We start from the raw sequence: 16,681 nt of genomic DNA, 5'->3' as shown, positions 1-16,681 counted from the left end.
AGAGAGAGAGGGAGAGAGAGATCGTCGCTGCCATCACTTCTCTAGGTTTCAAGCATGATCAAATTTGCACTTCAAACCGCCGGGGCCTGTTAACCAGCCATTGTGTGTGTTCACTCATGCGAGTGGCGCATTCCAACGATGGCTAGGTAAGGTCTCCTAGCGCCAGACACAAAGACGGGCCTTTGATTGGGCCGTCGGAAGGTCCCCTCAGGGCCAGCAGAAGCAGCGGTACAGGTACAAAGAGTAAGAGAACGTGAATGTATTGACTTCATCATGCTGGCTATTGACTCTGCGGCCATTATGATAAAAGTCAAAAGAGTGTGATGATGATAATGTTATGCAAGAGAGATGTGACAGGTGTGCAGAATCGGCAGAATCAGACTTACGACGACACTGCAAATTTTAAAATGTTCAGAAAATCCATACATATTTTGTTGGGTTGTGTGCTGCAAGAATATTATTTTCTTTGACAAACAAGCTCATGTGAGATGCAAGCAGGATCCAAAATAAGCCCCACCAAGTGACAAATGTAAAGTATTTGCTTCATAAGTAAATCTAATATGGTTACTCAACAGTTCCCGGTCCTTATATAATAAATACACAATTTAAGTCAAACTTTTACTATGAAGCTCACTGATGTATGTGAATGTGAATCTAATGAAACCATAAACAAACTATGTAATATACACTCACCTAAAGGATTATTAGGAACACCATACTAATACTGTGTACTGGCATTGATTCAACAAGGTGCTGAAAGCATTCTTTAGAAATGTTGGCCCATATTGATAGGATAGCATCTTGCAGTTGATGGAGATTTGTGAGATGCACATCCAGGGCACGAAGCTCCCATTCCACCACATCCCAAAGATGCTCTATTGGGTTGAGATCTGGTGACTGTGGGGGCCATTTTAGTACAGTGAACTCATTAAGGCAGTTTACACTTGGCATTAACATGCGTTTTCGTTGACCCGATCACAAGTGGACGAGGTTAATGCCAGGTGTAAACGGTGTTCAAAACGTTTTGAACGCGTCCACTTTCGACCACTTTCAACCACATCCAGAGGTAGTCGAAACCACTTTCGATCGGATCGCTTTGGAGTTGCGGAACCCAAATGTGGTTGAATGTGTTCGAACAGCCACACGCGACCGCCTTCTCTCCGCCCATTTATCTAATCTGAGGTATTAAACACAAGTTTTACATCTTTTTTTTACTTCTGGCGTGAACATACGGTGAACAGTGCTATTTTTAGCCTTTCATTGATAAAACTAAAGCTGAGAAAACTAAACTAAACTAAAGTGTGAAAGTTGCGCGATCCTATTTCATCAATTGTGCTGAAAATTCAGAGAAAGCTCCAACATATAAACGTACAAAACGCTGTGCAGCATGTATACTTGCTAAACAAGCAGCGGACTCCGACATAATATTAGTTTGCGTCCATATAAACTCATAATTACTCCCGCTCGCGTTTGAATGACAGCAGAGAGACTCGCCCACCGTCTCACGGACCGTCCCCTCACAGTATTCAGGACAGAAGCGGTCGAAAGTGGACAAAAGAGACGGATTTAAATACCAGGTGTAAACGTAATGTGTCTTTCTCGTCCACTTGCGATCCGATCGATGAAAACACATCTTAATACCAAGTGTAAACAGCCCCATTGTCATGTTCAAGAAACCAATTTAAAAATTATTCGAGCTTTGAGACACGGTGCATTATCTTGCTGAAAGTAGCCATCAGAGGATGGGTAACATGGTGGTCATAAAGGGATGGACATGGTCAGAAACAATGCTCAGGTAGGCCGTGGCATTTAAACGATGCCCAATTGGCACTAAGGGGCCTAAAGTGTGCCAAGAAAACATCCCCCACACCATTACACCATTGCATTAATGAGAAATTGAACAGGTGTTCCTAATTATCCTTTAGGTGATTGCAAACTAATATAGAAAACAACAAATGTCTTTAAAGAAGTCATTCCATGGAAGTCATTAATAGGGACAAAAGTTAATATGTTCACTTAACATCACCAGTTAATTTTGGATCATGAGTACAAGACATGTGAGATGCATGTGTGCCTGCTTTGTCTGGTTGAATCTGGATTGAAAGACTGAAGAGAGCTCAAGTGGAGCTCCGCTTACCGTTCTCACTGTCTGACTTGTTCTCGTGCTCCGTGTCGGTCAGGGTCAGCGCTGAGTTGGAGCGACTGGACAAGCAGGAGTTGCGGCCGGACTTCACACCCCTGCCCCAGAGGCGCATGGCACGTTCGGGTGACATCACCCCCTCGTTCTCATTGTCCATGTCTGAGCCTGCGCCGACAGAGTAGCCGCGATGAGGGAGGCCCATCTCTGCGCAGAAGGCCAGGCCACGGCGTGTGGCTGGTTCACATATCCCCAGCTGCCTCAGGTTAAAGTTCTGGCCTGTAGGATACATTTACACAGTAAGAATATATAAACACAGCTATATACATATTTTATTCATTATATTACATTGATGCAGTTGCTGTTCCTGTAGCTCAACTGTTAGAACATAACAATAGCACAGCTATGGGTTTGATTCAAAGGGTACAAAAAATACTGCCAAACTGATACAAAATGTATAGCTTAAATGCACTTTGAGTTGATAAAAGCATCTTTGTAAATGTAAAAGTTTTATCCGAAGTGAATAGACCCCACAACCTTGCACCTTGAAACAGGTACATTATCCATATATCATTTACAAAAATAAAATGCTATGGTATACAAAACACACTTGTAAGGTAGCAATATACTGTAGTAGCGCACACACTGAGAGACAATCTAAGTGCCCTAGTTATGTAGAGAAAACAATCAATCGACACAAAAGAAGCTCTTTAAACGTCCTGTTTTGAAACTCTGACTGGGGTTTTCTGCGATTATTTCTAATATGTGCTATTTTAGTATCAGCAGAAAGAAAAATAAATGAAAGACCATTAATTCCCCAGATGCCTCTTTCCAAACACACACATTTTAAGTATATGAGCATGAGAAAAGGGAGTTTCTTCTCACTTTAGGGACTAAGAGAGCTCACTATTACTCACAGACTGGACATCATGATAAGTGGTTCTCATTGTGAGCATGGACTGGACACTTCCCCATATGTATCTTTGTGTGTTATTGGGAAAGGGATGTATCTCAGGTATGCTTTGTTGGCTGATTCTGTCGGGTGCTGTGAGCCTATAGAGCATTGGTAAAACACAAGCTGACAGGTAAATGGACTTTGCTGGCAACCGGGGAGCCATTTGTGGAGTGCTGGGCAATGAAAAGATCCACAGCTCCAAAGAAAAGGGAAGAGGAAAGAAAAATAAAGCTGTAAATTGATAGTGCAATTTATCTTTTTTTTTGTTTTTGGTCTCAACCTTTTTGGCGAGAGACATTGTGTCAACTGAACCAATACCTAGACAGAAAGCAGAGCTTCTGTAAACAACTCTCTTCCTTTTAACACGCACACACATGCACGCACTACACAGAAGGCAAGCTAACACCACATGTGTGGAACAAAGAGACTATCAAGTCTCATCAGACAGTCAAATAACTGCAGACTTAGCAGTCTGCCCCACAATGCACTGCAAATATGAGTCCTGATCAGTTTTTGGAACCGCAGATAAAAACACAGATGTCTGCTGAAAAGGCCGTGCCATGTGAAAAAAGGAAACACAGACATGACCTATATAAAAGAAAAATCTCAAATGATCTTCCTTTAACATCCCAGCTGTTTGTCCTATGAAATTAAGACTTGCGCCACTAATTATTTCTATGAAGAGTTGCTAATAATTGTATTTTTAAATTTGCCAATAACAGCAGTATAAAGTGTGACATCTCATATAATAAAAAGAGCAACTCCTGAGCAATACAGTTTGGGAATGTAACATAAAGTTAATTGATAAGTGATAGGCTCCAGCAGTTAACACAAAAAATGTGGGGAAAAAGTAAAGAGAAAGCTGAGAGGAAAGTGAGAAAAAAAAATGAAACAAACACAAAAACGGACTAAAACCAGCACGCTACAGTCATAGCGGGATATCTTATAATTTATTGTCCTTCCTGACTTCAGGTGAAAAATCTCTATAAAAAATCTGTGTGTGTGTTTACATTAATTGCATTATAACTAAATGCAATTAATGCATTTAGTGGTACAGTAGGCACAAAACAGATCAACAAACACAACCAAAGTTAGTATTTTCACTGAGAAAGGTGGGCAGACACTTGTCTAATTGTCATCCTTTAGCACCATGTGTGTTGCATGGCAAGCCTAGTTGTGCTAAGTGAGCTTGAAAAATGTGTTTCGCAGTGAGACGGATGAAGTCTTGTGATGTGTACCTTCTACACGTATTTTTGGAAAGATTCAGATAAACTGCAGCAATTAGCAGTGAAAGGGAACGATGCGGCAACACGTCTAAACAGCCGTTTACACGCTCTTTAAAACAGTTTTAATGAACTGACTGCACTCTCTAAGGCTGTGCACGGTTTCATACTGAGTCAAAATCGAAGCTGAAATGAAGTATTATTTATATCCATGTCATGTTGGCACTGCAAGAATGACAAGTTATAGCTGATTTTCTGTAATCAAAATGTCAGACTACTTATAAGACTTTATTTTTGTGATTTATGGAAGTGACGGGAGGAATAAAATCACATTTGGTGTATCGCTGTCTTCAGCTTTTGAGCCATATGACAATTTCACAATTAAAATCAAATTAGTTTTGCACTGAAACGACTGAATTTGAAGTTTATAAATACAGGTGCGGTTTAAGACAGGCAGACACACACTAGAAATGTATGTGCACATGCACATACACACTAGAGGAATGTGGCACAGATGAAGAGATCATCATGTCATAGTGTTGTCAGTAAGATTGGTATACTTGACTTTAACTGCAACATGATCACTACCATGAAAAGCGCATGTGTTGATATTATATAACAACAATAACTGCTACACAAAATGTATTTTAATAAAAATATGTATTTTTAAAATGTGTCTGCATATTTAAATGCATTGTTGCATTATAGGATATATAACTTTAAAAATCTTAATACATCAACATATTATTTTTAAATGCTGAAAAAAATACACTTTCAGAAATAAAGGTACACAAGTTTTCACTGGGACGGCACCCTTTCAAAAAGGTACACTTTTGTACCCAAATAGTGCATATTAGTACTTCAAAGGTACACATTGGTAGTTTAAAGATACATATTTGTACCTAAATGGTACATATTAAGACCTTTTTCAAAGGGTACTGCCCCAGCGACAGCTTTTGTACCTTTATATTTGACAGTGTAGGGTTGTTACAATTCCGATACTAATATCGGAAATGCCGCTGATACCACAAAAAAATTCTGGTATTGGTATTGGCACTCAAACCCATGTACTGATCCGATACCATTTTTCTAAACAAGACAAGTAATGCCTGCTAGCAAAGCGTAACGCTGCAAATCAAAACTTGTTTCTTCTTCTTCGTAGAAATGAAAACGCGCTAGCAGTTTGTCCACTGTTTAGCAGTATTTCAGGCTGGACTAACCAGCCAGTAAAACGGTGACATGTACAGGTATCATATATGCCATGCTGCAATTTCTTGGGGTGGAACAAGTATTAGCAACTTTAAGGGGTGGTTTCACAGACAGGGATTAGCTTAAACCAGGAGTGGGTCTTAGTTTAATTAGGAAATATACAGGATTCCCACTCTAATTCAAATGTCTTGACTTTTCTCTGACTATAAAGCTGAATTTCCATGACCTATGTCTGAGATGCTGTGAGCCTGGATAATGTAGTGTACATCTTAAGTTTATAAAAATGTGGCTCAAATGTGTGAAATGAATAAACAGTGCCAAAAAACAGCTGTTTAAATTGTAGTGAGCGGAGACTTGGACCTGGATATGGTATTCCTTACGTCATCAGTTAACAAGCGGATTACATTTTGATAAATGGAAACAATACAAGACTTTCAATGTCTGGAAAATACCTGTTAAAATTCCATGATATTCCAGAAATTCCATGACCCATGGAAACCCCGCACTGCAAAAAATGATGTGTTAATTTTTTACACATTGTGTGTCATGCCATTTAAGTAGTGCAATTACAGTAAAGGAAGTACTTTGTAATGCATTACTCCCATCACTTGGGATTTTAACACAACTGGTGTTGTCCCTTTCATTTATTTTAACATGAAATAACGCCTTAAATGGCATGACACACACAATGTGTAAAAAATTAACACATCATTTTTTGCAGTGTGAATATTTTGTTTTAACAAACATGCCTTACTAAAAACATTACTTGTGTGCATTTTGAGGCAAAAAAGGGCACTGAGGTATTTTAAGATATGTCACTGCAAGTTACATTAATTTTAGTCTATGACTAGTCTAATCCCTGTCCGGGAAACCACCACTAAAAAAAGGAACTTAAAGCATTTAAAGATGTATAACCCGATAAAAACATGATGGTTACACAAAGGCTATAGGGCAGAGAATGGATGAACTCTGCACTTAGTGTTTTTAAAAGACTTTAATGAGTACAGTATAAGTTACTGTTGCACCTTTTTTATGCGTTTGTATTTAAAAATGTAAATGCCTTTCATTAACAAAATTGTTTCTGGACTTTTAAGTGTTAAAGAGATTATTTTCTTTTTCTTATATTATTGTTCATATTATTTTTATATTCCTAGTTTTTATACAGTTATATTTTAAAACTAAAATACCCTTTTCAGTTTACAGTGTTTAAGTTTGTGGTTCTTCTTCACTTAAGAAAAAATAATAATATTACTGTCAAATGTATGTCAGATAATAATGAATTTGTTTATGTTTTGTTAAGGGGTTAGTCTGAAGCTGCTTGTGATTGGATGGTAATTCCTTTAATACTGTTTAAAAGCAAACATAATTTTACATTTTAATTATAATTTGATTTATTTATTTTTTTTGTCAAAAGTTAATTTTCAAAGTTACATTTATGTTATTCTATAGTTTGAGTTTACTATTATAAAAAAATGAAAATAAATTAATAAAGAATAAATGACCTCAAACTTTTGAATGGTAGTGTACTGTATGTCATGTAATGTGAGAAAGGGACAGCACTCACAGTTCAAGCTTCAAAATAGCGTTTAATCGCCCACAACGAGTTGGGTTGGGGGCGATTAAACGCTATTTTGAAGCTTGAACTGTGAGTGCTGTCCCTTTCTCACATTACATGACATTATTCACATTGAGGGATTCAGCACCCAGTTTAATTTACCCCATTATTAGTAAGTGTGAGCGTGTTGTTGCATAGAAGTGTACTGTATGTAAAACAAAAAAAAAAAAAAAAAAAAATATATATATATATATATATAAAAAGTGAAGTAATTTTCCCAAGACTTAACACATTGCTATTGCATATTATTCTTACTAAAATAATCAAAGAAACAGAATAAAAATATGTATGTGCTGCTTGAATATATTAAAATAAATGAACAACTACCATATTTACTTTTATAAATTATAAAAGTTTGTGTTGGGACTATTATAGCTGTAATTCTTAAATAAAGATTTCCCCCCCCAACACACTCACAAAAACGAGGGCAAAACACAAAAAAATATATTTAAACCCTAAAAATTTTAATCGCCTACAATGCATGAAAATTGAGAATAACTACAAACGTTTTTCTTGTTTTTTATTCCATTTAACCCAAACTTAACAAAAATTTAATTCCATATTCGGCGATTTGAAAAAAGCTTTCAGTTTAACAGCCAAAACGACTTACTGTATAAATCATTTGCTGTTCTTTTTGTCTGTAATGATTTGCAAACTCTGTGTTGTGTGGAACGAGTCTGTGGAGCAGACTGCATTCCATGGAGGAAGCTTATCTGCCATGGTGAGAGGTGTGTGCAGCTCCAAAAACAATGAGGCCCGAAGAACTGCAGCAGCAGACAAAAAGCTTTCCTCGCATTTACGGAGCACCAGAAATACTGCTGAAATATATTGCTCCCTAAAACGGATCATTTATTCTGTCATTTACAGGCAGGCTCGTAAGCTTTAATGGGTAAGACTGCTCAAATGAAAAAGTGACAAGAAAAATATGCAAACATTAAAACAATAAAAATCTCGCATTATTCATTTTAAATTATTTACTTTATACCCAGGCTACATGAGGTGAATAAAAAATCTATTTAAAAAAATATATTTGGTGATGTTTAAAATAAAAAAAACATAGAAACCTTACTGTGCCACAAAATTCCATATTAAAACAATCACTATAAAAACGGCACATTTTAATGCGACGACTATAAAGATGAAAAGAAATACGTAAAATCAATAAAAGGAATTAATAAGGGCTATTAACTACAGGAATAATCGGGGTTCTGCTAAAGTTCAATTAAAGCCATATAAATTCCAAATGAACACCAATTAGTGTAGATGAAATTGTACAGGATAAGATAATTGAGAAATTATGGCTTTTCTGCTCAAATATTTATGAAGTGTTAATTTGAGTTTGAAAGCAATCAATGAACTGGTAATGACCTTTATGGAACTTTGTAATGGAACTAAACGGCGGCACTTCTCAGCAAGGCTACATTATTTCAGATCTTGGTAATTCCAATCTGCCATTGTTGTGTAATGGCTAATTAACAATTTTACTTTGCCTGCCTGGTCCTTTATATTCCGCAAATTAATTATCTTCGTATGGCTTTTTGCTGTGGTCGAAAGGCCAAAAAATACATCACATGGGAGGAATTAGTTTCATGAAGAACACTAAGGTTATGCCAGGAGACTGGGGTTAGGTGACGTTTGCTACGGGGTGATTATAGAGAGTGTTGCGGACCATGTATGTTAAGGCCCAAGCGCAGTCTCAAGAGCTTAACAGTGTCTGCACAACATCTGTGAGCGCCTTTGCACTTACACAGTCTCTCTCTCTCTCTTTATGATAGAGTGAACTAACCTGGATAATGGTTTGAGGCGGGCTGCTCCTTTACCCCCTGCTGTAATCTGGTGTCACTTCCTGTGCTTTCTAAAATAAACACACTCAACAGACAGAGCCTGTAGCACTTCAGTGACTGATAACAGCGAGACTGACCTTCAGCTTAACACAACACTTACGTTAAGGGCACACAAATACAGAGGGTTAACCTCTATCACAACACACAAACCACAACACTGACCCAAATCTAGGTTTGCGCCAAACCCGCAGTACGAAACTCACCTTTGCTGGTGTGTATTTTGATGAAGCCTTAAATGCGGGACAAAGAACAAAAGAAAAAACAGAACACAATGAAAAAAAACCCGAAACAATAGTAAAGAACTCGAATGTGAGGGAGTTTATAAAGCGAGCTTTGTGTGAATGGTTTTGCACCCCCTGTGCACATAATTAGTAATAAAACTGTGGCCGACCGGGGCACATTGCAAACTTCAGAACAGTGCAATAATGCTGTTTATGTTTTTATGGTGCCATTCATTATTGCCAATGGGACACATGGGCATACGTTATAAAGAAAACTTCAGATTTGAAAATGAGAGACCGGGTCCAGGGGTTCGAATAATGCTAATCAGAGGAAATGCTTTATTTCGGTGCCCTGTCGGTGTGTGTACATAAATCTGTCTAATCTGTTTTGATTCGACTTCATTTTTCAATCAAATGAAAATAATTGTTTTGTCAGAGAAAGTGTGCAGTGGTGCCATACCAAATTTAATTTCCTCTAATTACGTATAATTATGGTTATACATCCCATATATCATTATTCCAATGTAATGCATCCAAAACTGCATTCTGGTTGTATATGTCTACGCAAGTTACTAATTTAACACACACCAAGAGCAAAATGAAAACGTAAAACTGCCTTTGGTGAGTAAACTACTTGCCAATTGGCTGGTGTGACTTTATTGCAACACTACGTGGATTAAATTGCATTATATGAATGATAATCTAACACACACCAACACTGTAACCTAACACTAATTTAAATACAAATACAAACCACCAGCTAACTTCATTTAAAAAGTTTGTTAAGAATGCTTTGTTTTCTCTTGAACCTAATATGTGGACAAATGTGGAATATTCATCACATTAAAGCAAAAAAAAAGCAAAAATCTCAAAGGCTGTTCTCAGTGTGTGACAAATATGCAAAAAAAAATATTTTGGTACACAAATTACCGATTTAATTATATTTTTGTATACAAAAATGTTTTCTTTTTATAAAAAATTAATTGATATATTTAAAAAAAAAGTTTTAAAATGACTGACTTGTACCAAATAATGAAAACATTGAGAAGTCGGCTGATAAAATTTATTTTTTACAAATTCATTTGCAATTGAAAGATGCTCGTTTTGATTTATTTCGGATGTTTTTAGTAACAACATAATTCAAATTGTTACATTTGTGTTATAAATAAAAATAATAAGTGAAGCTAATCTCTTTTTTAATAAAACTTGTTTCCAGTAAGAACTAACAAAAGGTTTTTAACAAAATTGGCAAAGCAATCTTATCCACTTAAAAGAAGCAGGCAGAGCTGATTTCATCGACATGTGACCTCTGTGCTTGATGATGTCACACTACTCTCATCACTGAGATAAAATGTGCGCAGGTGACTCACCTTGGCGTGTGTACTCATCTGCCTCTCGGTGGACCATCTCTTTGACGTGGCCTCCGTACAGCAGGCGTGAGGAGTCGTGGTCGAAGGCCTTGAGGGTCTCACTGGAGCTGTAGGATTTCTGGGTGGGCACGCGGCAGTCCTCGCTGTCGCCAGATGAGCCCGTGTAGCGGCGCTCTTTCTCTCTCCTGCTCTTGGTCAGTGAGCAGTAGGGCCTGCGTTCTTTCACATCCATCCTGCCCGCATGACGCGGTGTAACGCAACGCGGCAACCAACTGGAGCCCTCGCTCGCCACAGGCTCCGCCCAACTGTAAGCTTACTGTTGTCTACCTGGAGAGTGAGAGAATGGTAACAGAGAGGAAGAGGGAGAGAATTAAAAAAATGCAAACTTGCGGTCACATAGCACGCTAAGCTGTACACTAAATCTTTCCGGGATTCACAAATCCTCTCCACCTTCTGGACTGTGCTGAGACGGCATGAGCATGTCTTCTTTCGTAAGACAGCATGAGAGTGTTTTCCTCCTGCGTGTGTCTGCGTAACAGACATTCCTAGAGGTTTTGAACGTAGTTTCGAGCTTTTTTGTAAATGTCTACAGGCTCTGAGCCAGGTGTGTGTGTGAGTGTGTGTAGACTAGGGCATACATTATATATAAAAACATTATTAGTTTTGAAATTCTAAATTTGGGTTAATATTAAGAAGCATTTCAATCAAACAATATTAAATATTAAAAAATTCAATGTTCTGTTTAATTCAAATACTGTATATATAACATTTAAAGCTTAATCTTCCACACTGTTGCGTATTACAAAAAATGAACACAATGAAGAATGACATTTTTATTAAATAAAAATTACTTTTAAGTATATAAACCTGCATAATATATATTTTTTTATATTTACATGCACATATTTGAACTAAAACTATTAAACATACAACTCAGAGACATTTTAAGTGATAGTAGAAATTGTTTAAGGATGGTTTTGAATTAGGTCATTGCAGTTGACAGCTTGAAGCGATTCACACACATTTTCAAACGTACTAAATTTAAGTCAAAAGTAAAAAAGATCATGGATTTAATTACCTAATGACTAAAAAAAAAAAACGCCTTAACGTTACTATGATATTATGATGATTCACAAAAACCATTGTGAATACATGAAGGATATTCAATATGTCACCCAGTCAATATGTTGCCCAGCAGACACACAGAGAATGTTAATGTCTGTGTTACTGAGAAGGGTTGGTTTCGTTTTGGGAGTTGATAAGCTTAAGAGGTCATGATGGGACACTGGGAGGGGAAGCGTGTGTAGGTTGTTGGTTAATTGATAGTCAGGCTTTTTTAACCTGTAATATGTCAAGAATTACTGATAACTATGCTACAGTAAGCAGGAGACTGAAACAGAACACCGGATCAGAACATCTAAAGCGGAAGGGATTGAGAAGGAGAGAGAGAAAAAAACAAGCAAAACAGCCAACAACCTTTCATTAAACTCTGCCAGCAAGAATTAATAAAATCTACCTAAAACATGCTGGGAATCGCTGAAGAAAATATGAAGAAACTGTAAGAAAAAAACAAAAACACATTAATGGGAGATGGTGGAGTAATAAATGATGGTGAGGGCCCTGGGGTGCGTTTCAAATGTTTATTAGTCCAAAACCCTCTGCTTCTAATTCTGGGTCCTGATAATCGCTGTACTTTAATTTCTTCTTTGGCTGGCCCTTTTTTGGAGCTCTCCCAACATACATGCTCTGCTGTTCATGCTCAAACATATTTTTTTCATTTTTCTCCTTTCTTCCTCTCGCTTTTGGAAGGGGCTTTCTTTGTTTTTGGAAACGTCATGCGTTGATGGTTTTAAAAAGCTTCCCTATATGGACGTGCTAGTGGACTGGAGACTGAAAAGGAACAGGATCGGGTTCAGATATTTTTATAGGTAAAGATGGTTATGAGGTGTTTTCTTGTTCTGAGAGAGAGAGAGAGAGAGAGAGAGAGAGAGAGAGAGAGAGAGAGAGAGAGAGAGAGAGAGAGAGAGAGAGAGAGAGAGAGAGAGAGAGAGAGAGAGAGAGAGAGAGAGAGCAGAACTCAAAATGTGTGAGCAGACAGAGCATCTGAGGTCCTTCCTGCACAGATCAGAAATCTAGTACTGGAAATGGACCTGACCGCTGGACGATAACCCCATTACACAAATCTATTTGTATACACTTTTTTAAAAATAAATTAGGGCATTACATATACTGCGCATGCCGGACCATTGGATGATCCTCACTATCCTCACTAAAACTGACACAAACACTTACACTAAAATATTGCTGCACTGAGTAGAGCTAGTCTATAACTTGCCAAGCTGATTTCACTAAAAAATTACTTTTTAATTAACTATTTATCTTACTACCACCATCATAAACCACAAATTTTGAGAGAACTTTATCTTTTTAAAAGTATAATAATAGATATTTTTGAACATTTAAATAACAGATATATTTTAAATTTGAAAAATGAATCAAAATTAATACGCTCATTCTATCAATTCTATCACTGTTAAGCGTTAATCATCTAAATTATTACACAGACGATTTATGGCTTTTTAAAATAAAATGAAAGAAAAATTAATAAATGGTAGAATATATTTTTTCTTATCAGACAAATTAACACAAGACGCTTTTGTCTCTGAAGAATGAACGGAAAAATAATCTGATTCTTTTCTGGCGTCATAAATGAATTAAGAGCGGCTGATCAAATGCATTATTGGTAATTAAATTCTTAATTAAAAATTGTTGCGGTTCAATGACTAGCACCCAGCTTTAAATAGAAAAACACTGACATCACTAATATGGCAAGCGGTTCGTACAAGAGCACTGTTGGGGTAATCTGAGCGCTGTATTAGCATGGGAGTCTGGAAAAAAGAAAAATAGTCCCACTGAAGGATCGTTTACGTTTGCCGTCAAAGAGAGTGAAGATGTTAAATTATCAATGAGGATCTATTAGTGCGTCATGCTCCATTGGACGGAGCAGGACCACTGATGTCCTGCACAAATCAAGTGTCTTATTTAAAATAAATAATTCTTAGTGAAAAATGAAAAAAATAAAAGAAAAATGTCTGAGCGCCTGCCTGCGTGTGTAAATCTGAAAGGACAGTTTATTTGTGCACTGAAGAAAAATGGCCAAGTCTCCTAATAAATCAGATAAGCACTGTCACATAATATTTAAAACTGTACATTTTCTTCTCATATGGAAGGATCATGCTGAGTGTCTGACACTGAGAAGTTATTACGAGCAATATGTATTTATGATAAACAGTGTTAATGATGGTTCACAGCGCAGATGAATTCTGAAATTTCCTGGGTTGTGGGAAAAAGGCCCAAAGACAGCCAGAGGGGAAAATACTTAACGACCAGATGAACTTGAAAATCCACAACTGTCACTGTCCTGTTTTATTTGTGAACCACATCAACCATCAACTTCAGCTATAGTCGGTGTACAGAAATTACACTTTTTCTCGTTTCATCATTTTAATTTCCAATTAAGTTCCCACTTAAACGATTACTTTATCACTCTCTCAAAATGCAAAAACAGTGATCACGAAAACTCCCCCTGCCATAAAAAAAAAAGAAAGACCCACCCCGAACTCATGATATTGGTTAAGTTAATGTCTATTTACCAGGCTGATTACACTGCTCAAATAGAGCCAGAGAAGTGTCACGGACCCATTGCGGTAGTTTCCCGGACAGGGATTAGATTAAACCAGGACTAGGCTTTAGTTTAATTAGGAAAAATAACTAGCTTTAATAAACATGCCTTACTAAAAACATTACATTTTGATGCAAAACAAAGAGCCCTGTTGTATTTAAAGATATGTTAGTGCAAGTTGTTGTCAGTTTGGACAGCTCTTACATTTATTTTTAGTCTAGGACTAGTCTAATCCCTGTCCAGGAAGCCGCCCCATAGTGTTCATATTTTATGGTTGTGGGTGGGAACTACATACAATTTGTTTACTCACTGCATTAGTATATTAACCGGATTTGATGCAAAGGTAATTGATGAAAGTAAAGTAAGTGTCAAGAGCATTCGGTTAAAATCATTATCTCATTTGGTGGCGTTTAGTAGCTTTTGCATTTGGACTCTTCATATAGTTTCTGCACTAGTATAGAGGTTATGCACGTGACGTTACCTTTGGCGAAAGTGACTGTGGTTACACCCACTGAGTGGCAGAATTTGTGTACAGTGTGAAATCAGCGAAAACACGGGGAAAACACGTCTAAATGGGACAAAGCTGTTGTGCGATAGACTGTATTAACAGATTTAACAAGAATTCGGAGCTATCGTTTTACAGACTGCCAAAGAAAACTGAAAGGAGAATTATATAGATCGTCATGCCAACGTCCACTGACCACAGGTGGGTTAACAAGTTGCTAGGCTCACTGTCAAGCAGAGGTGGACACTACTTAAGTATTTTACTTTCTACTTAAAAGTATTTTTTCAAGTATTTGTATTTTATCAGTGTTTTTCTTTGAAAAACATACATTCCAAAGCATATTATCATAGTTTTTACTCTATTACATTTCATAAATACAAGTATTTGTTTTACATTTAATATTTAAGTCCATTAAACATCTAGTACTTTCTTACTTTTACTTAGGGATGTCCCGATCCCACTTTTTCATTTCCCATTATACCCAATACCAGAATTCCGAAAATCAGCCGATACCGATATCTGCCCGATACTATTGTAATTAAATGTGTGTAGTGCTTTCTGCTACATCTAGTATCATTTTAAATGTAAAAATCATATAAAACATATAATAGGTAAGGTTGATCAATTAAGTATGCTAAATATTTTTTAAAACTATCATAGTTAAAAAGCTTTAGTGTGCAGATGGTTATTTTGGGAAATAAGCGCTTTACCTGACTTTTTATGCACATTCCAGGTGCAGAATTGATGCACCTAAGTATCCATCTCGGATCGGGACATCACTACTTTTAGCCTACTTGCCAAGACAAAGCACAGATTCTTGGAAAATGTACAGTAACTAATACAACTAAGTATTGTCCACTTCTGCTATCAAGTGCAACTAAATAAAATTTTTGCTGATAATTGTCAGTTATACTAACATTTTCGCGGCCGCCGCTAAAACAGCAAGCTATTTTGCTAATGTTTTGCCACTTAACAGGGCGTGCTCTGGCATGGTCACATGGAAAAGTGACATCAGGTTTAGTATACAGTCTCTGCATACTAAGATAGCACAGTATATAACTGATTTAGCTGTAACACCTACAAAAACTACTAAAACTACCAAACTCTTGCATAGGAAAGAACCCTAATCAGTGTGAATATGTGTTTTTGAGTGTTTGTAAAATGAGTCACTCCATGTTGAAAGAGCTGTGTGTTTTGTGTGTGCGAATCATTAGGACGCGTGTGTGTGTGTGTGTGTGTGTGTGTGTGTGTGTGTGTGTGTGTGTGTGTGTGTGTGTGTGTGTGTGTGTGTGTGTGTGTGTGTGGTGCTGGAAGGTCTGTGAGAGCGGATGCAGGAATCAAGTCAAGCGGAAAAGTAACACTTGGCTTCAGAGGGGGATTTCAGCTTTAACCTGCTATAGCAAAAGATGAATATTCACTCTTTTAACATGTGCATGTGTGTTCATGTGCGCTCATGTATGTTTGGACAAGCCCTGCTGGGCTTTATAAATAATCTTAGCCAGTGTCGAAGGTGACCTGTGTGTACAGTATCTGTGCGTGTGTGAATCATTCACAGGTGTGGAAATGGAAAGGAGGGATGGAAGACTAGAGATGGTACAACTAGAAAGAGCATAGACGGATCACTAGATAAATGGTGTAATGCAAAAAAAATTGTCACAAATTTAGAAAAAAAAAAAACACCAGCAGTCTTTATTATAAATGTTGCTGGTTTGTTAACTCCTACGTAATTACTTATTATAGAAAAAAAATTATGATTCCATTACTGGCAGATTTTATAGTATATTATTTAGGATATATGTGACCCCCATGTGAAACCCCAACTAAAGTCATTTTTTTGTGATTTACTGTTTTATACATAAAATCATTCTACATAATGTAAATACCATTCGGTGAAAATATAACCTTGATATCTTTAATATT

General features: G+C 37.0%; 1 protein-coding gene across 10 annotated transcripts in view; it reads right to left on the bottom strand.

Moving 5' to 3' along the window:
- The window catches only part of tenm3 (teneurin transmembrane protein 3), a 353,079-nt gene that overhangs the window by 235,968 nt on the left and 100,430 nt on the right, over positions 1 to 16,681 (bottom strand). For all 10 annotated transcript variants that reach the window (XM_065265519.2, XM_065265527.2, XM_065265518.2 and 7 more), the window contains exons 2-3: positions 10,575 to 10,901; positions 2,138 to 2,416 (exon numbers count right to left, since the gene is read on the bottom strand). In XM_065265519.2, the coding sequence (XP_065121591.1) occupies positions 2,138 to 2,416; positions 10,575 to 10,806 (511 nt within the window). In that variant the 5' untranslated portion in view covers positions 10,807 to 10,901. The remainder of the gene's footprint in view (positions 1 to 2,137; positions 2,417 to 10,574; positions 10,902 to 16,681) is intronic.

This window comes from Paramisgurnus dabryanus, chromosome 4, assembly GCF_030506205.2.
Source record: "Paramisgurnus dabryanus chromosome 4, PD_genome_1.1, whole genome shotgun sequence".
In the NCBI taxonomy this organism is placed as follows: domain Eukaryota; kingdom Metazoa; phylum Chordata; class Actinopteri; order Cypriniformes; family Cobitidae; genus Paramisgurnus; species Paramisgurnus dabryanus.
Note: the sequence above shows the minus strand (reverse complement) of the source record. Positions and strands in the feature narration are given on the sequence as shown.